Source organism: Hemibagrus wyckioides, linkage group LG28 (genome assembly GCF_019097595.1).
Source record: "Hemibagrus wyckioides isolate EC202008001 linkage group LG28, SWU_Hwy_1.0, whole genome shotgun sequence".
NCBI lineage: Eukaryota > Metazoa > Chordata > Actinopteri > Siluriformes > Bagridae > Hemibagrus > Hemibagrus wyckioides.
The window spans coordinates 3835976-3863821 of NC_080737.1; the positions used below are offsets into that span (position 1 = coordinate 3835976).

The 27846-nt window shown below is 40.1% G+C and overlaps 2 protein-coding genes across 3 annotated transcripts; both read left to right on the forward strand.

Moving 5' to 3' along the window:
* The first annotated feature begins 630 nt into the window (after positions 1-630).
* On the forward strand, positions 631-8395 carry tmprss13b (transmembrane serine protease 13b). The gene is made up of 14 exons (XM_058382637.1): positions 631-797; positions 1179-1474; positions 3626-3812; positions 4286-4399; positions 4482-4595; positions 4704-4830; positions 5271-5366; positions 5567-5610; positions 5692-5854; positions 6432-6610; positions 6689-6787; positions 6952-7088; positions 7428-7583; positions 7855-8395. Exons 2-14 carry the CDS (start codon positions 1442-1444, stop codon positions 7867-7869), a joined length of 1464 nt encoding a protein of 487 aa, XP_058238620.1. The 5' UTR covers positions 631-797; positions 1179-1441; the 3' UTR covers positions 7870-8395.
* Positions 8396-16865: 8470 nt separating this feature from the next.
* arhgap35b (Rho GTPase activating protein 35b) lies at positions 16866-27228 on the forward strand. 2 transcript variants are annotated; one of them, XM_058382981.1, is made up of 7 exons: positions 16866-17241; positions 20126-24107; positions 24213-24354; positions 25264-25341; positions 25586-25717; positions 26002-26107; positions 26230-27228. In XM_058382981.1, exons 2-7 carry the CDS (start codon positions 20388-20390, stop codon positions 26585-26587), a joined length of 4536 nt encoding a protein of 1511 aa, XP_058238964.1. In that variant the 5' UTR covers positions 16866-17241; positions 20126-20387; the 3' UTR covers positions 26588-27228. The 2 variants fall into 2 exon arrangements, with proteins under 2 accessions (XP_058238964.1, XP_058238965.1); XM_058382982.1 differs by lacking the exon at positions 16866-17241 and adding an exon at positions 17727-17822.
* The last annotated feature ends 618 nt before the right edge of the window (positions 27229-27846 follow it).

Sequence of the window (27846 nt, forward strand, 5' to 3'; positions counted from 1 at the left end):
TACACCAGCAGGTGGCAGCACATATAATTTCTGAGTTCTGAATCAGGGTTTTTCTGCACTTTATGACATTATTTTGTGATACATATACAGAGCTATAATTTTTTTTTGTTGTTGTTAAAAAGAGGAAGTGATGATATAAGGAAAGAAAACGTCACTCCACCTCTGACTCCTTTCCTCAAGTTAGCGGAAAACATGTGACAGAAAACATGACCCTGGAGTTCAAGGTCTAGTATTCAACAGAGGATGGAGGAACACGGTGATTCTGCATTTCTAATGATGCCTAGCTGAGAAAGTAACAGCGGCCCCTATGCTTTCAAGGGCAACAGATGACCGAAGAGAGATACCACAGAACCGGTTTAACCTCAGACGCAGAAAACCTCCTGGAGCTCCATGTGACTGAGGAGAGACTGTTTTTTTTGGTTGCAGTTTAATTCGGCAAAACAGAACTTTAGGAAACTCCTATTCACATCCATTAAAGTAATAAATATCATTCATGTAGCTTCTGCATTCCGATTGGTCAGGATCATATTAACGTTGATTAACATTCTATAACAGCAGGTTTACATTAGCACGCACATTCTCATACACTATTGTTTCTATAGCAACAGCTCATTCACAAGGGTGTGTACGGTAGATATTTAAATATCACGTCTAGCTGCTCGTTCATATGGTGTTTTCTGTATGCAGATGTTTATTTAACAGGGAAGGAGTCTCCAGTGTCAGCGCTTGTGTATCAGACTGAGGTACATTTTTCCAGACCCAGGACAAGCCTAGAGCTTCAGCGCCATCTTTGAGTGGTGAGTGCTTGTTTACAGCTACTACATCACAATTCAAATTGTTCCACAACATTAAATGTAACTATAAACAGATAAAAAGTACCTGTAATTGCCAGCCAATTGTTTTTGGAAGAGAATGTGCTGTAGGCTGATGATGTGCCTGTAGCAGCACCACACACAGAGTTTGTTTTTTTTAAAATACAACTTAAATAATCTGAGATTAAATAATTAATCCAAGATTACTAGCAAAATAAATAATAAATATGCAGATGCTAGTCAATAGTGTTTTATTGGGATGGTAAAATGTGTTGCTTGTGGGCAGAGCCGTGTGTTTTTAGGCCCGCCTTGTCATATATATATATAAATATATATATATATATATATATGTTTTTTTTTTTGCAGATTAAAGCAAACTCTGTGCTTGTCCAACCAGTCCAGCAAGACAGAGGGACAATAACAGAGGGAGAAAAGCAGGATAATTAAGGAAGCATTGGCTTGGTTGTGATGATGGTTGACACTGTGAGATAAATAAGCAGAGAGCAGTAGTGAGAGAGAGAGAGAGAGAGACAGACAGACAGACAGACAAAGACAAAGATAGAAAGCGAGAATATTTAACGCTAAGTAGGATAAGATTTCTTTTCTTTCCACTTTTATTCCACTTGCTAATGGAGACCACGGAGGTCAACATACAGGCAGAGGTATGTCCTTTGATTGAAAAAAGCAAACCAAAAAAAAGGTTTATATCTGAAGTACTCATTAATATGCTGTGTTATTATTATTATTATTATTATTATTATTATTCAGTATGCTGTATGTTAAGGCTTGGCTAATTTTAACAGCTCATTTTCTCTCATTAGAATTAAATCACATATTTCCACACCGCTGCTTTCATAAAACAATTTCTTTTCTTTTTCTCTAAATGTTTCCCACCGTAGATTATACTCAATATCCAAAATTCCAAACCATCCGTTTCTTTAAAGCCATGCACCGTATACGTATATGAGTTTTCTAAGCTGTATTTGTGGTGTTGTAATTCAACACGACTCTCAGGTGATGGCTGATGTTATGATGTAATGCTGATACAGACTTGTCAAAAAAAAAAGAAAAGAAAAAGCAAACAAGTTACCTACCATAATTAACGCTAGCAAAAAACATTGAGTTTTATTTTTTTTAAAAAGTGCAAAAGATAAGCAGGATTCAGAGGATATTCTGGGGATTCATCTGTAAAAGAAGCGCAAGGATTTTGTAGCTTTCTCTGGTTTACCTCAGATTTATTATATATTATATTTCTCAGACACAGAGGTACTACTAGTTCTTATTTCCTATATAAACATTCAGTGTTTCATGTTAGCAAGAAAGGATTGGAGTCACTGATTAAGGGATTGAGAAGTTGGATACCTGTAATTTGTTTGTGTCAAAACAAACGTTTTTCCGAAACTTTTACCTCAGAAGTCACATCCTAAACTAGTGAAAAAAAACCCTGTAAGTCATCATGCGATAGTGTTAGTAATGACAAAATAGTGTTATTGAGAGTCAGATACAAGAATGTTACAAATGTGTGCTAGTTTACTACAAACTAGCGATTTTACTAGCAGTTAGTGAGTGCTTATTTTGACAGGTTTTTCAAATAAATCACTCAGAATATGACGACTGAAATCAAGACAAGATGCAAGAGTCTCAAGTGTAAGCTAGTTAACTCCGGCAAGCTTATGAAGGTGTGTTAGTTTAGCAAAATGTGTTTGCTCAGATCAGATCTCGTTAGCTACTAGCTCAATCCCAGTGGAGTGAAAACTGAGTTCAGGTGTGTCACTGACTTGTTAAAAATGCTGTGAATCTTTACACTGGCTCAGGTACAGAGGAGATAAAAGTCAGATTTGAAGCCTGTTCTCATGACACTCGCTAGTCTTGTTGTCAGTAATCACACTGGTGTGCATATGTGCGAGCTAAAAGAACTCAGTCACACCTTTGTGCGTTGTGACCGTAAACATAGACACACGTTACCTCAGGTGTGATACAGTGTAATACAGGTGTGTTTATTTCCACATCAAAACCAGACCCATGTAGCCTTACACACACGACAATGTCACTAATGATATCATGGCTTCTGTGTCTTATGGCTGGTGTAGATTGAAAGAACGTACGTAAACACAAATATATACACATTCACAATCTGCGGTCTGCAGATGGAGGAAAATAATCAACATCCAGATGGTGTGATAAAGCGAGGTGACTGGTAACACCCTGATTATTTTACCACAACACAACATACATCTTGGACTGTAGCAGTTTGTCAGCAGTTACAATTTCCAGACTGACTGTTGTGTGTTCTACTTTTTACCCATTTATTGTAATGTAATGGATTGTCCAAAAGTAGTCAAGTCTATAGCAGCTAAGCACAGATAACATAAGATTTATTTAAGGTAACTTTTATTCGTCCCACAGTGGGGATCACAAGGATCTTATTATTTCTTTCTCTTAAAGTTAATAAAACATACACAAAAAAAAGTTAAGGTTAAAATTAAGGATACTGGAGACTCCTTCCATAACTATTATATAGCCTAAATATTTTTCTTAACATAACAACATGCTTTTAATCTGTTCCTTGTTAAAAGTCCTCGTGGACTTTTAAAGAACCATCACATCAAAGAATGTTCTTTTTTTTGCAAGTGTAATCGAAAATGTCTTAAAGTAGAAGCTCGGTTTTGCTTTAGATGGAAATGTCTGCCAGATGATTGCAATGTAAAATGTAAAGGATTCTTCCAACAAGGTTGTATCAGTTTGTAATAATACTAGAGCATCTGGAGTAATAACAGACATACTGCATCATATAAAGTTTGTTTTTTCCTCAGCATGGAGATAATCCCCCTCCGTACTACTTGGTGATAAAACCCATTGATCCCCCTCCTCCATACACAAGGGTTCAGCCATTACCAGAAGCCCCTCCAGCTGTCCCCTACTACACCCAACCTCTTCCTCATGTCCTTGCTCCTCATGTACCTCAACGTGTCATCACTACCAGGCTAGAAGATCCACCAGGTTGTATACACTTCCACAGTGAAAACCTTTGCATGAATCTATGCATCATGAATTGTCATATGGTTTGAATAAGTGCATGGATGGATGGATGGATGGATGGGTGGATACATGGGTGGATGGGTGGATAGATGAATGGATGGATGGACAGATGAATGGATGGGTAGATGGATGGATGGATGGATGGAGACTTTCATTGATTGATGGATGGATGAATGCATGGATACATGCATGGATGGATGGATGGTTGGACTGATGGCTTGATAGATGCATGGATGGTTGGGTGGATGGGTGGATGGCTGGATAGATGGATAGATGAATGGATGGATGGATGGACGGATGGCTGAATGAATAAATATCCAAGTAATGGACAGATCCCCCAATCTTATTTAATAACCCTGAGTGATAAACAGCTTTAATAAAATGCTGCATTTTATTACGTTCCATTCAATAATGTAATCCATCCCTCTTTACAGACCAGAGGCAGGGCAGACTGGTAGTGATGCGGCATAAAAAAGCCCGCTGCTATGGAGGCTCAGGTGGTTCTGCCTTTATTTTAGTTCTTTTTGGAATTGCAATCTGGCTAGGAGGTATGAAAACATCTCATTACATCATACTATATCATGATAAACTGAATGCTGTTAGGTAATATGAATATCCCATGTCCTGTAGTGCGATATGGCATGGCAGTGATGTCCAGAGGGAAGTCGGACACATGTCCATCCAATGCCATCGTCTGTGACGGACACACTGATTGCCAACGTGGCAGTGACGAGACGATCTGCGGTCAGTGTGAATTAAACTCTAAGCATAAATCAAACGCATAGTATATCAATCTCGGGTGTCATCATGAGATGGCTGAATGATCTTCACAATGTTTACTTGTCTTTACAGTGAGGTTTGGAGGAGGCAATGAACTTCAGGTCATGACCTCTAACTCCAGTGGCTTCCTTCCTGTCTGCTATGCTGACTGGAATCAGAACCTGGCTACCCAGACCTGTGAGCAGCTTGGCTTCAGAGGGTGTGTGAGATATAAATATGTTTAGATGGTGGTTTTATGTACCGGTGGCACAGTGGAGAAGCTGCAGCTCAGCTCCAGGGCCAAAAGTTCAATCCTGAGCTTGGGTTCTCTGGTTTCCCACAGAAGCATATTAGTAGTAGGTTTGGGGTGGTGTCTCCCTCTGGTGGCCAATAGTGAAATAGATTGGAGTGCTTGCATAATATCTTAAAGTTCTAGTAACATGATTTATTATAGCAATTGACATTAATTTCAATAGATTCTCTAATGTTTATTTAATGCATAAATAAAAATATATAAATGTCAACAGCCTTACTGAGGAATTTTGCCAATGAACCACTACAGAAATATTGATTACATAGTGTCTTTTTGGTCATCTTTGTAATTTCATAATTGAGCTATAAAAATGTACCGTGTGTGTGTGTGTGTGTGATGTCCTATAGAAGTTACCGGTATGGAGCCTTAACATCGACCTCAACCTCATTTCTCTTTGTGACCTCTCAATCCTCAGACACCATACAGGGAAAGGTTAACGTCGGGTAAGGGCTAGACTCTAAACATGAAGAACTGAAACAAGTAAACCCTAGTCACTAAACTTTGCTAATTATTTTCCATATCTAGCATTTCCTTAAAAGTGTTTATATACAATTTTACAATCAAACAAGTTAGATGGTATTATTTAGCTCTTTTAATTGTATGTACATGTGTTCAACCGTCTCGCCACTTGTGTCTTTGGCAGCACATCATGTCCTGAGAAAAAGACAGCGTTTCTCCAGTGCAGTGGTGAGTGTTTCATTATGAATGCTTTAGTACACTTCTGTGTATTATGTATTGTCTAATAACCATGTTTTGTCTTTCAATCAGACTGCGGCCGTCCACAGACCAGCTCAAGGATCATTGGAGGAAGTGTGGCGCCTTCGGGTCAGTGGCCCTGGCAGGCCAGCCTGCATTTCGAGGGTTCTCATGTGTGCGGAGGCTCAGTGGTGTCGCAGGATTTCATAGTGAGTGCTGCACACTGCTTTCCCAGGTATGAAGTAGTGATTGGTTGATCAACTTCATGAATGGATGGATGGATTGATTGACTGGGTAGATGGATTGATCAGCTAGATGAATGGATGCATGCACGGATGGATGGATGGATGGATGGATGGAGGGAGGAAGGAATGGATGACTGGATGGATGGATAGTTGGATCAACCAACCCTTGACTGAATGAGAAGATGGACAGATGGTTGAATGGGCTAAATAGTTAAAAAAAATGGTAGGTGGACGGATGCCTAAATCAACAGGATGGATGGATGGATGGATGGATGGGTGGATTTTTTTCTCTTGGCTGGATGGAAGAATGAATGCAGGGATGGTTGCAACCAACCATTCATTGACTGGATGGATGGATGGACTAATGGATAGGTGAATGGTAGATTGATTTATGGAAAAAGGATAGATAGATTAATGGATGAAATAAATGAAGGAATGTGCAGATGGATAAGGAAGCATGTGATCCTCCTGTATGAATGCTAAAATTATTAAAATTCTCTCCATTGAAAGAACAGTTTGTGATGAAGTACCGATGGATGTAACAGCTCTGTTTTTCTGTCCTTTCAGTGACCTCACTTCCGGGCAGGTGGAAGTTCAGTGGCTTGTGTACCTGGGGGTGGAGACACAGTACATGCTGCCACCACCGCATCATGTAGCTGACATCATCATACACGAGTCCTACAACACCAACACACACGACAACGACATCGCACTGCTTAAACTCACTCAGCCCATCAACTTCACCAGTCAGTACATGCACACACACACACACACACACTGCACTGTTTGTGTATTAAAAGTCTGCTGTGTGTTGTGTTGTGTAGGTACGGTCAAGCCTGTATGTCTTCCTGCGTATGACCAGGTCATCACTGCAGACACACAGTGCTGGACTACAGGATTTGGAGCCACGCAGGAAGGAGAAGGTTTGTGTGATGTGTGTGTGTGTGATGTGTGTGTGTGTGTGTGTAGACATGCACTATTAGTGAATTTTATAGTAAAAGAATGTTTAGTGCTCTTTGTGAACATGTGTATTGTTATGAAATAATGTGTTATTGTGTATTGTGTGTGTGTGTGTGTGTGTTCACAGCCATTGGTTCAAGTCAGCTGATGGAAGTAGCAGTAGGTATCATTGACATGTCTGTGTGCAACAACGCATACAAAGGTCTCATCTCTAACAATATGCTGTGCGCAGGAGATATGAATGGGATGAGAGACGCCTGCCAGGTGTCTCACACACACACACACACACACACACACACACACCTTTTTTAAGAACTATTTTGTTCCTCATGAATGTCTACAACAACATCTTTTCCACAACCTCTTTCCTCTCGTCTTCTTTCTGTTCCTCTTTTCTCTCTTGTTCTGACTGTCTCATTGACCATTCCTTCTCTCTCTCTCATTTTCTTTCTCCGTCTCTATCATGTCCATATTTCTTTCTGTCTCTGTTACAATCTAAGCTGAAAGAATTTGGTCAAATACTTCTATCTAATATTATTATATTTTCGTTCCTCCCTCCCTCTCTCTCTCTCTCTCTCTCTCTCTCTCTCCTTTTCTGTGCAGGGTGACAGTGGAGGTCCTCTAGTGTGTCAGGAGAAAGACGGGCGCTGGTATCTCTATGGTGTGACAAGCTGGGGGAGTGGGTGTGGCCGCCGGAACAGCCCAGGAGTCTACAGCAACGTACACAGCCTTCTATCTTGGGTCCACAGCAAGATGGAGGTACGGTCATGATTGGTGTTTTCAGCCCTCAAATGGCTGTGACTGACGTTCATCCCAGTCAATCTTTTCCACAGTACCACCTACAGGATTTCATGTCTGTTCGGTTTCCATGCCGACCAGGAAAAATGCATAGAAACTTTCTTCCATAGTTTGTATTTCAAAACATTGTCAAGTTTGAATATTTGTTAATATCAGTAATATAGTCTAATGACTTTCAGTCATTCAGAATACTGCTATATTTATCATCCTTTCTGATTTCTGTTTCTCACAGCAAGACAGGCCATGAACACGCTGCTGTCTGAAGACACTTTACAACTACACCTGCACTGTGAAGACCATCGTTTAACATCTTCACCTTCACCTTGTTAGGAATTCCACCTTAATTCTCCATCAATAGAACAGAAACACGTTAGCTCTCGAGCTGTGTTTGGTTCGCTTCTCATCAGGGATTGTTCTCATTTCGACGCATGCATTAAAATGGGTCTTGAATATTATGGTTTCACCTCAAGCACCATCACTGCATATTATATTGGCTGTAAGGCGTCTCCCACCTCAACCCTGTCCCAGCATGTGATCTGCATCTCTCCTGATTGGCTCATGAAATAGTTTAAGAAGAATAATAAACATCCTTGGGTCTGCAGTCTTCTTGCTCTGTGGTTCCACTGACGTCCTCTAGTGGCACAACACCACAGTGGTGCATTTAAACCTAATAAAAGAATGAAAAGTTGCAGAACTCATCTTGATATCTTCATCACAATGCTATGTTTCTTCAGTGGCACTGTGACTGCACTCTATACACTGAATAAAGATTTTTAAAACTTCCCTTCTGTTCTTACCTCACCAGCTGCTTATAAAAAGTACACCTTTTTATGCTAACGAGAGAAGACTTTCCTTTTCATGTGCTGAGCTAGCCTATTAGGTCATACATTCAGGAGGAAGAACATTTACATTAACAGCATTTGGCAGATACCCTTTGGGGAGGCTTGCTCAGGGTCCTTGGTGGATCTGGCTTTCAAACTTTTGATCAGTAGTCCAACAATTTAACCACTAAGCTACCACATCCTCAAGGTAGAAGTTTCCAGAATTTTCCAGCATCCAGGATTTGGATTTTATAAACATTTACACCGCTGATGTTTAAGTAGCATGTATTTGAGCCTCACTCATGGTAACCGGTGATTAACATACACATAGTTACACTTGACACATTTCATCCTCCATATATTTAGCATATAATTTTGTACCCAGTCCCCATTACCTCCTAATGGCCCTTTTTTGTAATTTTCCAGTGAGTTTCCTAGCTGTAAGTGACTCGTTAACTCTCCTGTGGGCTTCAGTAACTCAGCCAGGCTTAAAACGCTCTGCTCCTGTTCGCCCATTACAACTAACATCAGCGGCCTAATGAGGCCTGCGCAGGTATGTGTTTCGTTCAAATATCTTTACATTCAGTGCGTTCGTTGCCTGAAGGTCCACATTGTCACATGTCTTTGGCATGGTCATGAGTTTAAATCCACTTAATAATGTTCATAATTTAGCCATTAAGTTGCTGAGCGACTAGACGTAATCTCTGTACTTCCACTGCTCTAGGCAAAACTTTCAGCTGAATGCCAATTTGAGTTTTTTATTATTATTATTATTTTTTTTTTTCTTGACATTTTCAGATAGCTACGTAAAGCACAACCCCCACTTTCTGTGCCCTTGCCTTGAAGTGTTGTTTTTGTAAAACTTGTTCCCTCCCAAATGATTAACCACAGCATGAATCCTTCACCTCACTGATATTTAACTTTCCATTGAATTCATTTATTATCTACTAGACTGAGCTTCAGGAATGACCTTGTCTCCAGAACATTCTTTTGTTAGTCGCTGGCTTTATATCCAATGAATAAGGCTCAGTGGAAAACACGCTTTTAGATTCTTATAATTCAAAATAAAATTATTCATATGGCCATAACCTCTCCATTCTGATAGATAGATAGATAGATAGATAGATAGATAGATAGATAGATAGATAGATAGATAGATAGATAAAACTTATGATACAATACATACACTATATTGCCAAAAGTATTCGCTCACCTGCCTTGACTCACATATGAACTTAAGTGACATCCCATTCCTAATCCATAGGGTTCAATATGACGTCGGTCCACCCTTTGCAGCTATAACAGCTTCAACTCTTCTGGGAAGGCTGTCCACAAGGTTTAGGAGTATGTTTATGGGAATTTTTGACCATTCTTCCAGAAGCACATTTGTGAGGTCACGCACTGATGTTGGACGAGAAGGCCTGGCTCTCAGTCTCCGCTCTAATTCATCCCAAAGGTGTTCTATCAGGTTGAGGTCAGGACTCTGTTCAGGCCAGTCAAGTTCATCTACACCAGACTCTGTCATCCATGTCTTTATGGACCTTGCTTTGTGCACTGGTGCACAGTCATGTTGGAAGAGGAAGGGGCCAGCTCCAAACTGTTCCCACAAAGTTGGGAGCATGGAATTGTCCAAAATGTCTTGGTATGCTGAAGCATTCAGAGTTCCTTTCACTGGAACTAAGGGGCCAAGCCCAGCTCCTGAAAAACAACCCCACACCATAATCCCCCCTCCACCAAACTTTACACTTGGCACAATGCAGTCAGACAAGTACTGTTCTCCTGGCAACCGCCAAACCCAGACTCGTCCATCAGATTGCCAGATGGAGAAGCGCGATTGGTCACTCCAGAGAACATGTCTCCACTGCTCTAGAGTCCAGTGGCGGCGTGCTTTACACCACTGCATCCGACGCTTTGCATTGCACTTGGTGATGTATGGCTTGGATGCAGCTGCTCGGCCATGGAAACCCATTCCATGAAGCTCTCTGCGCACTGTTCTTGAGCTAATCTGAAGGCCACATGAAGTTTGGAGGTCTGTAGCGATTGACTCTGCAGAAAGTTGGCGACCTCTTCGCACTATGCGCCTCAGCATCCGCTGACCCCGCTCCGTCAGTTTACGTGGCCTACCACTTCGTGGCTGAGTTGCTGTCGTTCCCAAACACTTCCACGTTCTTATAATACAGCTGACAGTTGACTGTGGAATATTTAGGAGCGAGGAAATTTCACGACTGGATTTGTTGCACAGGTGGCATCCTATCACAGTTCCACGCTGGAATTCACTGAGCTCCTGAGAGCGACCCATTCTTTCACAAATGTTTGTAAAAACAGTCTGCATGCCTAGGTGCTTGATTTTATACACCTGTGGCCATGGAAGTGATTGGAACACCTGATTCTGATTATTTGGATGGGTGAGCGAATACTTTTGGCAATATAGTGTATATTGAAATTCCATACACTTTCTACTCAAACACATCGACTTTGACCTGGCTGTTTTTTTATTTTTTTAATGACACTCTTTAAATATTCATTTATGTCATTTCATGTTTCAAGAATACATATAAAATGTATTCTTTTTCTAAAATTATAGAATATAAATAGAATACTATAGAATATATATATACACTACCAGTCAAAAGTTTGGACACACCTTTTAATTCAATGTTTTTTGTTTAGGGATTTATTTTCTACATTCTAGAACAATACTGGAGATTTCAAAACTATGAAATAACACACATGGACTTCAGTAATCCATATGTAATGACAACAAAAAACAGTCAGTTGTTATTTTAAGACACGAAGGTCAGGTGTTCTGGAATAGTTCTTACAAGAACAGTATTGTCAAGTGCATTTGCAAAACCCATCAAGCACCATGATGAAACTGGCTCACATGAAGACCATCCCAGTAAAGCAAGACCAAAACTGACCTCTGCTGCAGAGGAGAAGTTCATTTAGAGTCACCAGCCTCAGAAATCACCAATTAACAGCACCTCAGATTAGAGGCGTTATGAAGGCTTTACAGAGCATCAGTAGCAGACATATCTCAATATCAACTGTTCAAAGGACATTATTGTGGATTTTGGCCGCCTTCAGCATATATAGATATACAGATTTTAACACAAATAATTCAAATGATCTTCAAGAAGATTTGTTGTGCTATGTACAAAAAAATTGAGAAAGCTTGGGCATCTTTTGCAAAATGAAATTTTTTGTGATAAAAATAAAAATTGTGCAAACATTTGGACAGACCCCACTAACTCTTGTGTTCAGAGAGTTCTGTTTTTACTTTATCAATCCAACGCAGTTGTTTTTAAAAGCCTTAGTTTAATCAGAACGTTGTTTTTGCGTACCTCATTCTTTCGATGACTCTTCCATGCAGATCATGCTTGTTTAAGCAGTGCAGCATGGTAAAATGGAGCCCTGTTAATGGACTGGGAGTATTTTCTTAATCTTGACTATAGTTCCTCCCATTTTAATGCCATTTTGGACAGTGGAAAGAGTGAACCAGAAGCAGTTTCAGATCCTCAGACAGCTGCTTAGACAAGTCCTAATGAGTTTAGTTTTAGTCTAGTTGTGAGATATAGTAGCTTAAGGCATTGGACTACTGATCGAAAGGTTGTGATTCTGAATCCCAGGTCTACCAAGCTGCCACTGCTGGGCCCCTGATCAAGGCCCTTAACCCTCAATTCCTCAGGTGTATAAAATGAGATAAAATGCAAGTCGCTCTGGATAAGAGCATATGCCAAATACCAGAAATGTAAATGTAGTTCTGTATATTAAGAGCTGGAACTTTTGCACATCCCAAAATGTTTTAAGTGACTATGTATTAACATTTGCACCAAAGGTTTTAAAAATTATTTGCTGCTGAGGGTTTGTTTAAAAACAAAATATGTCCTTTGGCCAGGGGTGTCCAAACTTTTGCAGATACCTGCCCAGTTTTGTCTCCCATTTGTCCTTTAAATGTTTTTAAAAAAATTTTTTTTTATGTCAGATTAAACCTTAACCACTCACTGACACAGAACAAACCTTCTCTCCTGCTTTTTCTCTCTTGCTCATGTGATTAGAAAAAGCGATGCAAGTCATATGCCAAGTGCCGAGCTAACCTTTGGTCTGGTGGTGTGGAACGAACAGGTTAGAGTAGTGAGGAGCAGGAGAACATTTATAAAGACATACACAGGCCTTGTGAAAATTTACACACAATATCTTGGAGAAAAGTACGCACTCTGAATTATTACAGGCCTGTGTATGTCTTTATAAATGTTCTCCTGCTCCTCACTACTCTAACCTGTTCGTTCCACACCACCAGACCAAAAGTTAATTTATATTATTATTATTTATTTATTGCTAACGTCTTTATTGCAAGCAATGTTAACTGAAGCAGGAATGTTACACTGACCTTGTGCTGTTTTTATAAAAAAACATTCTTGAACAAAAGATCTCCCAAAGCGTTTTATTTATAAGTCTTATATCACGAACATTGGTTTATATGTTTAAAAACATCACCTTTTATCCGTTTGTAGTTGCATTTAAATATTCTGGAGTTTACTCTAAACAAATTCCAGTTCTCACTTACACTACAGCAGACAGCAGTCTTTCTCTTAACAGTCTCTCTTTTATTTTCTCCTCTAGAGAAAACTTTATAACTTAATAGTTACAGAGTGCTCCAAAGCACTGAAACTGGAGACTCCTTCCACCAATTCTCTATAAAGAAAATCACAAGTGTTCTGTTTACATGGATTGAAGAGTCACATATATGAACGCAGACGTTAATCTAAACCTGGGATCTTTCAGAGATACTGCATTAGAAGCTTCACCTTCCAGCCAATCAGCATCGAGCATTCAGCAGCACTGTGCTAAAAAGTGTTTTATGGGACGTGTCTTGAATCATCCATCTGGTTTTAATGTTGCTTGACATCTGGGTATCAGAGTCGTGATATGTTTCACCTTGAACAGCCTGCTCACATGGGCGAATAAATAAAAAAAAACAGCAAAAAAACATGCAACACCCCCCGTCTCTGTCGTTCTTTTGTTCTTTCTCCTCCCTCTCCTCTTGCTCACACTCACAAGTCTTTAGAGAGTTTTGTGATCTTTCACACACGTCGGACTGGATTCAGTGCAGCAGCGTCCAGTGTCCAGACTGAAGCATGGAGCGTGGTGAGTCCTTCTAATTAAAGATCTGAATTATTACATGACTCTCTTTAACCAGCTCACTTTGTATGCTATAACATTGTTATTAAAAAAGTACTTTTAGTTGTATAATATCTTCTTTCTGTTAGTAAGTGTATATCATTTGATTTGTTTCTCTAGACTCATCTGACAACTCGGGTGACTTTATCTATGGTAAGAGATTAACTGGTTATTTCTGGTTATGATAACTCTACAGACCATATACTTTTTGTTGGTATTGGGAAATTGGTGTGTAATTATTCAGTTCCTTCGGGATCTGGGTGATTTTTGCAGAAATTGACGCAAAAACAAGCAGACTGCATGATATTTGGGAGGAAATTATAGTTTTGGTTTTTTTTTAAAATGACAGTTAATTTTCTACACGTTTGGGCAGAGACTTAATCCCTCTTCCACTTACAGGTTAAGCATGAATATAGCTCTCATAGAAAGTCCTTACATATGTGTTTTCACTCAAAGCAGTTTAGAAGAAGATTCCTGTGTTTGCAGTTTTGTCAATTTACGTAGTTTTATGCAAAAAAGCAAAAGCAATCCAACAAAAAAAAGCAAAAAGACAAACGTAGTCTGGAAAAGGGACTGAAAAATGAAATAAGAAATAAGAGGAATAAAACGGTGCTTTTGGAAAATAATCCAGTCCCGTTCACATGACCTGACTCCACTGATTATTACGAAAACTTCTAGACCTCTGTTAGAAAAATTTGGATTGCATTTCAGAGCCAAACGCTCTGTCTGGTTTCCATGGCAACCAGTAAACTGCATAATAACTTTCTTCCATATTTTGTCTTTCACAAGTTTAAATATTTGTTAATATCAGTAATATAGTCTACATCAAAAGTCTTAATTGTTTACCTGATTTACTTGATTGTATTACCTATTCTTTTCAAAGTAAACCTGTTTGAAATGTTTTGTAGCAACCGGAAATATTTCTACATCGCCGTCATCATCTACTGGAAGCTCTGAGCAGCTTACAGTTTCCTTACGACTGCATGACTTCCAAGATCGCACGCTTATTTTAAATCACAGACTGTGAACGATTAAAGCGTCAACGAATCAAGTTAATTATTATAGAAATGCTACCACCTCCTGGCCATCTGAGCAGCTGCGACTTAACCGTTACTTCTGTTCTGCTTTGTTAACATGATATAACAATTGTTAGAATAATGGAGTGGGATATGATTTGCTAGGATATGCTTATCTTTGTGTGTGTGTGTGTGTGTGTGTGTGAGACTACGAGCTGATCAGAAGAGGAGGGCTGATCTTCGCTGCTGTTCTGTTCTGTTTGGGCATCGCGATCATATTTAGTGAGTAATCACAATTTTTTTATAGGCGAACTCTTTGGATTTTTACAGCTTAGATTGTAGATCATAGCCATGGTGTAAAACTTTGTTAGCAGTCTTATAGCTCTTAACTGGTTTTATTAAATGGACGCCTGAATGGAAAGGATTTAAACCTTAAAAAGGTCTAGAAATGGATTGTAGCGCAATAAAATTGGATTTTAATAGTTTGTTTAAAAGAAAATACATTCATCAAATCCATCTATACAGAGGGCTTTGTGGGGTTTTTTTTTTCCAGTTAACTCCAGATCTAGAGGAACCATAATTATTAGATTTCTATACAGAGCGGTACAACAACATATCCCTCTCAAGCAGAACCTCATGAAAGAGCTAAGAACCCAAATATCTCGTAAACAAATCCTTAAATAAGGATGTAGATTACTGAAGACATCACTGATGAGAAAAATTTAACGTAGCTCTTAAACACATCTTAACATTTATTATTAAAATTGACTTTTTAACAGTATATTTGCAAGGGAATGGTTAATCTGACACTCTGTAGGTAATCTGCTGAGTCATGTCCCCTACAGTCTTAGCATTTATTCTTGATGTTAGATTGTATATATGTACTGTAAGCTGCATTTTTTTCTCTGGTGGTGTTCACACTGCTATACACAATAATCCACTTCTGTTTGTCCTGTTTCTGTTTAACAGGCAATAGGCTCACCTGTGGGAGAAAACGAAACACAAAGTAAAGCACCAACACACAACTACACACTCACATGGTGCAAGTCTAACGTATAAGCAGTACAAATAAACAAAAAGCACAGACACCCAAACACATACACATACGAATAATGACTCTCTGTCCAATTACAGGCCTGTGGATCTGGACGAACTTTAAATCTGAAGCCGGTATGTAAAAATATCCTGCTTATGCTTGTTCTGATTGCTCTACTCACAGGCACAATGGTGTAATTTAAACCTAAACCTAAAGCCTGAAATCAGTAGCTTCATCTTCTTACCACACCATTGGTAATTTTCCTTTAACAGCATACCCCAGATGTTACATAATCCACTGAAAAAAAATTACGTTTTGAGCAACTTTATGGCTCATGACCTTTTAGATGAGCAGCATTTAAGTAAATTTTTTTTTAATTATTATTCAAAATGATTGATAAATCATGTTGGGTAACACTGATCAGTTTCACATAATCTAAGTGTAAAAGTATTCTAAAATGGTTAAAGCTTTAATAGAAAATTTGGTGAGATTTCTTATATTTCTGTGCCCTTATATATTGTTCTCTTCATAGGTATCCCATCATCCTTCCCATCCTTCCCAACCCTGTCCTGCAATCCTGCACCAATGGAAAATGGAAAAACCTAGTTTTAAAAGTGACCTCCCTTTATATTTTTGAACTGAGTAAATGTTTTGGGAGCTGGTGTGTCCAGTAAAGAATGTATGATATGAGCATATTTTCTAATAAATGATGTGATGAAGACTGAGAAATACACATATGGACACCTGATCATTACATGCTTATTGAACATTTCATTTCAGATATATTCCCCATTTGCTGTCGTAATAAGCTCCGGTCTCCTGGGAAGGATTTCATTTAGTTGAATTTTGTCACGTAATAGGAATTAGGTTAAAGGTTTCGATGAGATTCAAAGTACAGATAGACGGAAGAACAGACAGACAGACAGATAGATAGATAGATAGATAGATAGATAGATAGATAGATAGATAGATAGATAGATAGATAGATAGATCTAACCCAGACTGTGGCTAACCACTGAAAGTTGAACACATGTAACCCACGTGCCAATATGCAAAAAAAGGGGGGGAAGAACCAATTACTTCAACTACATTAGCACTTCAAGCAGTGCATGTAAAATGTGTGTGTGTGTGTGTGTGTTTTGCCGGGTTGTAGTGTTGTTCCTGCGCCACAGGGCGAGTCTCTCTGTAAGTGTGCGTGTGAAAGCAGGCAGAGAGGAGGGGAGCTGAACCGGGCGGAGGGGCCGCCATTACCGGGGAAGCAAGAAAAGCCCACTTTCACCCACACACACTCTCACACTCACACACACATACACACACACACCACCCCTGCCCCTGCGCTTATAGCTGCTACCACACATTTCGGTATCGTTTGGGAATTCCGCGGTTATTACACACATATGAAGCTCCGTTTCTGGGATTTATCGGAATGTCAGCGGCGCGCGTGCACGCCGCATAGGATGAATTCAGCGCATATTTATGATGGGCTACAACAACAAAGGACATCATAATTGATCAGGAGAAACGTGGGACAGCTGGAGGAAGCAAATGAGGCGAGGATTTTTTTGGTTTGTTTGTTTGATTTATCCATGTGAAGATTACAGATAGAAATCCAGCATCGCCATTCATGGATTTTGTGAATCCGCTGTACTCGAAACCGAGCCGAGCCTCGGGAGCCGGCTCCAACCCAACCTAAATATAGATATATATATAGATATACATTTCTCTTTAAATCTGAGAAACTGCTTGTCCGGATTGTAGTCACTTAAAATATCTCGTCTATAAAATACAGTTTTGTTTTTAAGCCGTGGAAAAACACTGTTCGTGGCTTAAAGTGTGTAAAAGACCCAGAAATAATAAAGCCTCACGCCGCCGGCCTGGACTAGGAACGGATATAACGAAATAATTTTTTTTATCCTGACAGAATGATTTAATATCGAGGGCGAACAATCTGAAAAGTCAGCGCGGATTCATTTTAATAATAAAAAAAAATATTTTAGTTTTTTTTTTTTTAAAAAAAAGAAGTAAAACTATTCAAGACAATAAGACAAGGCAGCTCTGTACACGGCTGAAGAAGTGTCGAAATTGTTGTCATGGAGCTTAGCTGGCTACAAAACACTGAAAGTGAATGGGGGCTAGTCTGCTGAAGGTGTGTCACTCGGTCTCCGTTCTCGGTTCAGGGTTTTGCGATGAATTATTACCCGGTTTTTCTTTCTACAAACACGCGCTGTATGTCGTTGTGTCAGTACTTGCTTTATGAACTCTCTTTGCGCGCGGAATATATATATGAAATATTTGTAAAAAAAAAAAAAAAAAATATGTAGACAGCGTATTAGCTATCTAGCATGCTAGCTAAAGTGATTGTTCACATCACATGTATTAGCCTATGACAAAACGGGAACAGAGGGAGCTAGCCACGGCGCTGGAGCAGCTTTAAATAGCAGTTGATTTAAAAAAAAATTGAAAGAAAGAAAAGAAATATGTTCTTATTTGGCATCTTATAATATGACTGGATGTGTATTAGTTATTTATCTATTCATTATTGTTATTTATTTATTTATTTATTTATTTACATATACCAAAGGTTTCTCAAACCTTCCGAGTCAGGGACTCCTTTATCTGTAAAAATGCAGTTCACAGATTTGTTTTAGGAACACAAACTCCTCAAATGTTAGACTGTGCAAATGTGTACTCATGTATTTTGTGTGTTTATTAGAGCTATAGTGATTTTTCTTCTTCCTGAAATTGCGTCTGATAAAACACATTAGGTCCAAAGTGGGCATTATGTATAGGCCTGCTTATTAGACACGTTAAATTCAACTGGCTATTCAGACAAAAAAATACGTTTCGTAATAGTGGGCTGTGATTTCACACAGACTGTTTTAAACATTGAGTGATGCAGCTAAAATAATATAACACTTCACATTTTCATCACACACACACACACACACACACACACATATATATATATATATATATATATATATATATATATATATATATATATATAACATAGACCAATAGTCACGTTTGGTAACACTAAGTAAAGTTGAAACTAACTTAAATGTCTGAAAAGCATGTATTTACTTAGTATCTGAAAGAAAGAAGAACCGAAACATTCACTACCCCAAAGGGAAATGAAACTTTCAGTACAGACAAATTTAAACGCCCAGTTCCTCGTCATCGTGAGCAGACGAGGATGGTTAAAATGTTGGATAAAATGATTCCCGATGCCTGTGAGATCTCAGAAAACAACCATTTTTAATCACGATATCTATATCAGAATTATCATCTCAATCCTCATCATCATCTCAGTCATGTTTCCCAGCACTAGACTTTGAAAAGGATTTCTAATTACTGCCAAATTAATGGAAATCTTCAGCATTAAATGTGTTCCTACAGATGATGTTTGTGATTCGTGTATTAATGTGCTATATTTCTGTTATTCCCAAGAGAAGCTAGTGGCCGTGCCGTGCTGATATCACAGCGGGAAGTTGCTAAAGCAAAATTTAATAAGCAAGTAAATCTTTTTCACAGATGAAGATCACATATCTATGATAAACATTGATATGTCCTTAATAGAAGTTGTGTCCAGTGGGTTTTTTCGTTAGGGGACCAAGTAGTGGTTTTGTAACTGGATTCGGAGTTATGCTATAGGAGTCTGGTGATCTTTCAAGGTGACTTATGATAATAGACTATGGTTTACTAGTGATTCATTGGACCTAATGGACTTGATGTAATAATCTCGACTGCAATAATTCAAGCATCCTGCCAAAAAAAAAAGGAAGAGCATTGACATAAAGTTCATGGATTGAACTGGCAAATAGTTTCTCAAAGATATAACATTTCATTTAATGCTGCATTGAATGTATCCTGGATTTGATTATTAATAATTGGATTCCAAGAAACCAGTATCCATTATATCTAGACCTGTCTGTTTTTTTTTTCCCAGCAGAAATGCTTTGCATGGGATGTTACTTTTTATAAAAGCACTTTGCTGACATTTTGAGCAGAAGTCAGTGTTTCATAACGGATATTCTTGGTTCCAGCCCTTGTGGTATTATTAGTATTTTAATGCAAGTCTTGAAAATTAGCTGATTAGCTTAAAAAAGGCCCACATTTTACAGTAATGCAGTTTCACAAATATTATTTTTGCTGACGTTACACTATACATTATACTACTTGCACTGTTGCCGTGGCATTGCTTACTATTTGCATACACTATTGGACTTGTCTGTGGCATCGCTGAGCATAAATAAATAGAAACGAACAATATGTTAGGTAGCGCTTAGCAGACCTACAATTCTTTACTTTTTTCTGTCTGAGATGCTAGTTTATAGCTATGGTATAAAGTTAGAGTTGTACTTGCTTTGTTGATAATCAGTTGCTCTTTTTTAATCATGTTTTTTGGAAAGGAAGGTAATAACTACTCTCCTTTTTCCTCTCTTTCAGGATGGACATTAAAAAAGAACTGCTTCTCTAAAACATTTCATATTTTCTGTCAAGCCACGCCCATCTGATCCTCACCTTTATTTCTGTACCCTACGTTCGTTCTATAATATGGGCAAGAAACACACAATCTGAAGTAGTCTGATCTGAAGCCAGAGAAAACCCACTGCAGCAGATATGATTGAATAAATCTGTTCATAAAAACGTCTTAAGAGTAAAGCCTGTGTTAACCCTTACGGCATGGCAAGATGAGTGCCTGCAAACGATGATGGCTAAAAAGCAAGATTCACGGGTGCCTACCTACAACCTAGTTGTAGTTGGTCTGTCAGGCACTGAGAAAGAGAAAGGACCATGCGGAGTTGGCAAGTCTTGCCTTTGTAATCGCTTTGTCCGCCCTAGTGCAGATGACTTTCACCTCGATCACACATCTGTTTTGAGTACCAGTGATTTTGGTGGCCGAGTTGTCAACAATGACCATTTCCTGTTCTGGGGAGAGGTGGAGCGAGTCTTGGAGGATGGCACTGAGTGTAGGATGCATGTGGTGGAGCAGACCGAGTTTATTGATGACCAGACCTTTCAACCCCATCGTAGCACAGCTTTACAGCCTTACATAAAAAGAGCTGCCTCCACAAAACTGGCCTCTGCAGAAAAACTCATGTACTTTTGTACAGACCAATTGGGCCTGGAACAGGACTTTGAGCAAAAGCAAATGCCAGAGGGAAAGCTGCAGGTCGATGGATTTCTACTATGTGTCGATGTAAGTCGAGGTATGAACCGCAGCTTTGATGATCAAATGAAGTTTGTTACCAACCTGTATAATCATCTAGGTAAAACTAAAAAGCCCGTTGTGCTGGTTCTCACTAAATGTGATGAAGGAGTTGAGCGATACATCAAGGACTCTCATACATTTGCTATCAACAAAAAGAATTTGCAGGTGGTTGAAACATCAGCTCGATCTAACGTCAATGTGGACTTAGCCTTCCTTACTCTGATTCAGCTCATTGATAAGGGAAGGGGCAAGCATAAGATAATACCTTATTTTGAGGCTTTAAAACATCAGAGTCAAATAATTGCCACTGCAAAGGACCGATACGAATGGTTAGTAAACCACATAGTGAAGAATCACAACGAGACCTGGCCTGCTATCAGCCGACGTATGCAGCCATCACCGGAATACAAGGAATATGTCTTTTTAGAAGGTACAGCTAAAGCAAAAAAGCTTTTTCAGCAGCATGTTCATCGACTTAAACAGGAGCACATTGAAAGACGCCGTAAATCATATTTAAGTGCTCTCCCTCTGGCCTTGAGTTCCTTAGTGTCTGAACTGGCTGAAATTGAGCATTTAAGCTGGTCTGGGGTGCAGAAGGTTCTGGAGTCCAAGAAGGACTTTGACCATTGGTTTGTGGTGCTGGAGGATGCACCATGGGAGGACACGCCACATCTTGACAATATGGAAGATGAACGCATACCCTTTGATGTGCTGGATACAACTGCCGCAGAAATCATTTTCGATGCACATCTTGAACATTTGCGAAATGAGTGTAAGCGTGCTGAGATGCGACATGAGTTTAAGATGAAGCTGGCTTCCTCACCCTTCGTCACGCCTGGGAAGCCATGGGAAGAGGCACGGAGCTTTATAATGAATGAAGATTTCTATCAGTGGTTGGAGGAGCCAGAATACTTGGATATCTATAATAGGCACCAAAAGGTGATCATAGACAGGGCAAAGGAGGATTTCCAGGAACTTCTGCTGGAATATTCTGAGCTTTTTTATGAACTTGAAGTGGATGCTAAACCAAGTAAAGAAAAGATGGGGGCAATTCAGGAAGCACTAGGAGAAGAGCAACGTTTCAAAGCATTGCAGAAACTGCAGGCAGAGAGAGATGCCTTAGTATTAAAGCACATCCATTTTGTTTATCACCCAACCAAGGATACCTGCCCGAGCTGTCCGTACTGTATTGACAACAAGATTGAACAAATATTAGCCTTGTGCTTCCCTATGCGCTATCCTTCTTTTGGAAAGTCTCAAATGCATGAAAGCAAAGCAGAAAGGATTAACTTAGTGATTCTGGGCAAAGATGGTTTAGCAAGAGAGCTGGCCAATGAGATCCGGGCTATGTGCGCCAACGATGACTACTATGTACTTGAAGGCAAAATATATGAGTTGATACTCAGGCCTATTGAGGGTAATGTTAGGCTTCCTGTTAACTCCTTCCATACAGCTACATTTACACCTCATGGTTGCCTGTGTTTGTACAATTCCAAGGAATCTTTGTCATATGTTCTCGAAAGTATCGAGAAGTTGCGTGAGTCCACCCTTGGCAGAAGGGATAACCACATAGCTCAACTTCCTTTGTCTCTCTTGTTAGTCACTAAGAGAGGTGTAGGAGCTTTGAGTGACCTAGGTGGGGAGACGGCCCAAATCTTAATCGCACAGGGTCAGCAGGTAGCCATGAAACTGCAATGTGAATTTTTGGAGCCAGCATCCCCTGGTTCAGGCTATGGGCGTAATGTGAACGAGAAACAGATAAACCAAGTATTAAAGAGTTTGTTAGACATAAGAAGGAATGCTGTGTTTCGAAGTGGTTCCCCGTCATCACCCCCATTGCCTCCGAGCATCAGAGATATGCAGCAGGACCAGAATCCAGAGGCAGACTTGAGAATTGTCATGTGTCTAATGTGTGGAGATTCCTATGACGTAGACCAACTTCTCTCACCCTTTTTATTGCCTCAGCATTGCAGGCCAACCAATTCCAGTGGTAATTCAGTGTTGCTTGAGCAAACAATCGGTGACAACAGGCTAACAATAGAGCTGTCCTTACTATCATATCATGCTTCTTTTACCATGCGTAAGAGTCGCCTCGTACATGGGTACATAGGTGTTTATTCTGCTCGCCGCAAAGCCTCGTTGGAAACCTTGTGTGCCTTACTCTGTGAGGTTCCAGACATCGTTCCAGTCCAGCTGCTGGCTGTGGGAGAAACCGAGACAGAGCTTACAGACTCTGAGTCTGCCCGAGAGATGTTGGCCCAAGGTGAAGAACTGGCCCATGAAATTGATGGTCATTTTGCTAGTTTGGTCTGTGGACCAGGTGGAGTAGTGGGAGGACTGCACAGAATAGACATTCTACAATCTTTCTTCATGGAGGTAGCAGAGAAGAAGACTCTTGTTGAGGCAACTCATGTATATGATAATGCTACAGAGGCCTGTAGCACAAACGAGAATGTGTACTCACCCCATTGTGGTTCCCCTAGCCCTGTAACTATGCTGTTAGATTATGAGGAGGACATGGAAGCTTCACCGCCTTACTTTGATGGCACCCTTGCCTCCCATAGCGGATTCAAGCTCCCTGACCTGGACTCAGGTGACACATTCTCTGTAATCTCTGAACTCAGTACTTTTGAGAACAAGTTGAACAACAAAGTCCCTTTACATATGAGGCCAAAACCCAGTGTCACTTTTGACTTTCGAAAGCACAACTTTAATCCCTACATGGACACTAGCCATCGCCGGTCTCTTACCTCCAACGTCACCTGGCCTCCCTGTGGGGACGGAGTGTATGATCCATCTGATTATGCTGAGCCAATGGATGCTGTTTCCAAGCCTCGACCCAGCCATGAGGAGAACATATATTCAGTGCCACACGACAGCACGCAGGGTAAGATCATCACCATACGGAACTCCAACAGGATGCACTCTAATGGAGGTGTGAATGGCTCGGATAGTGAAGGGGACGGCAGCTCTTTGGAGAGGCACAGGAAGTTCTCTTCTGCAGGAGTAAAGCCACGACTGTATCGAGATCGATCCAAGCGTCTAGGCAAGTTCAGCAGCTTCCGCACCAGTTTCTCCATTGGCAGTGATGATGAATTTGGTGGTCTTCCGAAAACAAAGGAGGATGATGTGACCACTTTGAAAGGAGAATCACTGATTGAGGAAGGGGATGATAAGAAAAGAAACATTCTGAGGAGCTTGCGCCGACCAGGCAAAGTAATTACATTCCACATTATATTTTCTGTACATTACCTGTCCAAAAACAAACTCAGGTTTTGAACCCAAATTTCAACCCAACCCAAATTTCTCTACTTTTTGCAGAAAACCAGACTAAAGCCTCGGCACTCGGTCTCCAAACCCCCAGAGAGTACTTATTTTGGGGTGCCATTAGTTAATGTTGTGTCACCGGATAGACCTATCCCATTGTTCATCGACAAATGCATCCGCTTCATTGAGGCCACAGGTAAGACTACAGTTTCCTGATAGATTTCTTTCTGTGCAAGGGAACAGCTTATCTAATGCTTGTACCATATGACCAAATGTTTGTGGACGCTTGACCATCACACCCATATATTGCTCTTTTCCAAGTTGTTGCTCAAAACGTTATAATTTACCTTCACTGGAAGAGGCCCTAGCCTGTTCCAAAAATTTCAGTGCCCCTATGCACAAAGTCAGCTTCATGAAGACATGGTGTGTTAAGTTTGGAGTGGAAGAACTCAAGTTTGCTGCAAAAAATGATGCTGACATCCATGCCACTGAACACCTTTGGAATGAACTGTTCCCCAGGCCTCCTCACACAACCTCAGTAGGTGAGCTCACTAATGCTCTTCTGGCTGAATGGGCACAAGAACCTCACAACAGGTGATGCTCAAAAAGCATGCATGGGTGTTATGGTCAGATGTCTGCAAATCTTTGGCCATATAGTCTATCTTTGTACTGTCCTTGAACTAAGACAAATTGAGTCAGTGGTTCATGCCTATGTAACATGCTAGGCACTGAGCCTGACAGTGAGAAGATTCAAATCAATGATCTGGAGGTGTCTGGTTTGGTCACATGTCCCTCTGGCAAACTAGTGGTGTGTTTTCTCTAAAAATATCCACTATCATCAGTAAGGACGTTTTTCATGGTGACTGTACAATTCTAGATGCTGCAATGCTTCCTTTTTGTCTGTCTTCTTCCACTGAACACATGCTTGCTGTCAACTGTCCAAAATTCAGAGCCTAATACCTAATTAGAATAAACCTACTTATTTAGTGAAGTGATCTTTTTTGTTGTTCTGCAAGGCTGCTGATATAAGCACATATACATAAGATATCATGACAAAAACCTTTCATTCTGAGACATAGATCACATACATCTCTCTTTGTGACAGGGTTGACTACGGAGGGTATTTATAGAGTGAGTGGAAACAAGTCGGAGATGGAGAGCATGCAGCGGCAGTTTGAGCAAGGTAAGCTTATCCCCACAGCATCTCTTTTAAGGTTTGTTTGTTGGTGAGGTGGTGCTCATGTGCAAATCAATCCATTTTACATATATTTACAGACAGATGCAAGAATGACTTCAAACATTAATTCCATCGAAATAGTTATTTCAAATTCGGATTAGTCGATCAATGAACAGATCATTTCATTCCATTCATTACAAATTTATGGAAATTATTCCTTTTTGCTGGATCCTTTTTCTTTCCCCCACAGACCATGACCTGGACCTGGTTGAGAAGGACTTTCCGGTGAACACAGTAGCTGGAGCTTTAAAGAGCTTTTTCTCTGAGCTGCCTGATCCATTGGTCCCATACAGTCTACAAGTGGAGCTGGTGGAAGCTTTCAGTAAGATTTCTTTAAGATTTTCTTTAAGACACTGACGCAGAGTCAGTTCCAAAATGACATCACGTATACATCCGGCAATGTTTACTATGAACAACGTTGGCACACCAAAGACTTTTTCCTGAATTTTCTTTAAATATAACCAATGCCCAGTACAGTACCTTAATAAAGGTTTGAAAATACTGAGACTGAATAGTTAAGAATCATGCGATGAAATTAAATGATATGCTAATTAAGTTTCACTATTCCACTGTTGTCTGTATTTTTCTGTCTTTGTGTTTGTTCAGAGATTAATGACCGGGAGCAGAGACTGCAGACCATGAAGGATGTGCTGAGGAGATTTCCTCGTGAGAATTATGAAGTTTTCAAACATGTCATGAGCCACCTGAACAAGTCAGTTCCTCTTAGCTGATATACCTATATAACTTTTTACTCCTGGCTTCTCTGAAGATTTGTAGTGAGCTATATAGACCCCTTATGTGTGACTCTGTTATTTTCATTTTCTCTTCCTGCAGGGTTAGCCAATGGAACAGAGTCAATCTGATGACCAGCGAAAACCTGTCCATCTGCTTCTGGCCCACACTCATGCGCCCCGACTTTACCACCATGGACGCTCTCACGGCCACGCGCACTTACCAGACCATCATCGAGACGTTCATCCATCAGTGCGCCTATTTCTTCTACAACCAAGCTCCGGCCGAGTCTCCCACAGGCCTCTACGGCACTTCGGTGCCCTCTGCCCTGCCTCCTTCTCCCAGTGCCGCCCCCTCGTGCACCCCTCCACCTCCGCATTTCAACCCGGCGCTGCATTCTCCCCCCAGCTCGCCCCCGCAGAGCCCCCTCACCGTCCCTGCAGAGACGCACACACTGTGAGACAGGGAATCCCACAGAGAGCTAATGACTGCTCATATCTACTCACACGTACAGTTATATGCTGCAGTCTTTACATAGACACTTCCTATGTAAACACCATTACACACAAGATATTGTGTGCGTATTTAAATTTGCATGTAGCGACTGGATTCAACGCTGTCTGAAAGTTTCCGTTTTTTTGCACACACTTGAAACTGTAGCACACACACTTCTCCTGTCTCGCTGTGGACCGTCACTGTTAAGGGGGACCAGAACTTCTTAATCAAGTCCACGTCCTGCAGTTTAGCAGATTTCTGAGTGTGCGTTTTTCCTGTTCGTGTCTTGTCTCTCGTTTTTTTTTCTTTTTCTTTTTCTTTTTTAATGACTTCTCTCACTCTCTCGCTTAACTCCATCCATTCCTGCTTTCCTGCTTTCCTGATCTCAGACTGTAGCTGCTTTTTTTCCGTTTTGTTTCCAGCCACACATGAAGGAAATACAGTAGGGAGACGCACTACAAATGGAAATCCATCCAAGCACTTATTCAAATGCTTTTCAATGAAGTTAAACAGACCCTTTGAGAGAGTACTGATTTAAAAAAAAAGTGTGTGTGTGAAAGAGAGAGAGAGAGAGAGAGAGAGAGAGAGGGTGGTGGTGAAATAGAATTACTATTGCTGCATGCTTATTTGCAAAGACAAACTTTTTTCCAGTGTCAATTTAATCTACCTGATCCCTTGTTAAAAGACAGCATGGATTTGAGAAAAAAAAAAAAGAAGGCAAAAAAAAAACACTGATGACGATGTCATGTATGAAAGTTTTGATCTCATTTACTTCTCTCTGTGATATGAAGCTTTGACGGTTTTCGCTTTTATCGGTTCCTGTGGATCTGTGCTCTTTTTATGAGATTTGATTGGATGAATCTGGAACTCCAGAGACTTTGATTGCGCTGAGACTTGGAATGACTTTGAACTTTGACATTTAATCTCTAAACCTTTAACCTTTTAGTCCAGGGTGATCCCAGAAACCCTCCCACCCTAAAAAATGGGACGTTAAAAAAACACACACACACACGGGCCTTCTTTGGACATCCCCTGTTTATGTCACTTACTAATCTAAAGCACTTTGTTTTTTTTGTTCGTTTGTTTTTTTGTTTTATCTAGGCCTGATTTCGTGAAGAGTAACACTGAACCGCATTTGGTGTAGCCTGTGTCTGGGGAAGTCTATGATCCTAATGAAGCAACTGTTCATCTCTGTACTGGATTTTTCCTTGTATGTCTGTGACA

What these genes read in the sequence shown, in the direction of transcription:
- arhgap35b (XM_058382981.1), top strand. Translation starts at nt 20,388, where the DNA reads ATGATGGCTAAAAAGCAAGATTCACGGGTGCCTACCTACAACCTAGTT. An exon ending in CCGCTTCATTGAGGCCACAG is followed by an intron (nt 24,355 to 25,263) that starts GTAAGACTACAG and finishes TCTTTGTGACAG; the next exon opens with GGTTGACTACGGAGGGTATT. An exon ending in GCAGCGGCAGTTTGAGCAAG is followed by an intron (nt 25,342 to 25,585) that starts GTAAGCTTATCC and finishes TTTCCCCCACAG; the next exon opens with ACCATGACCTGGACCTGGTT.
- tmprss13b (XM_058382637.1), top strand. Translation starts at nt 1,442, where the DNA reads ATGGAGACCACGGAGGTCAACATACAGGCAGAG. An exon ending in AATTGCAATCTGGCTAGGAG is followed by an intron (nt 4,400 to 4,481) that starts GTATGAAAACAT and finishes CATGTCCTGTAG; the next exon opens with TGCGATATGGCATGGCAGTG. An exon ending in TCAGCCCATCAACTTCACCA is followed by an intron (nt 6,611 to 6,688) that starts GTCAGTACATGC and finishes TGTGTTGTGTAG; the next exon opens with GTACGGTCAAGCCTGTATGT.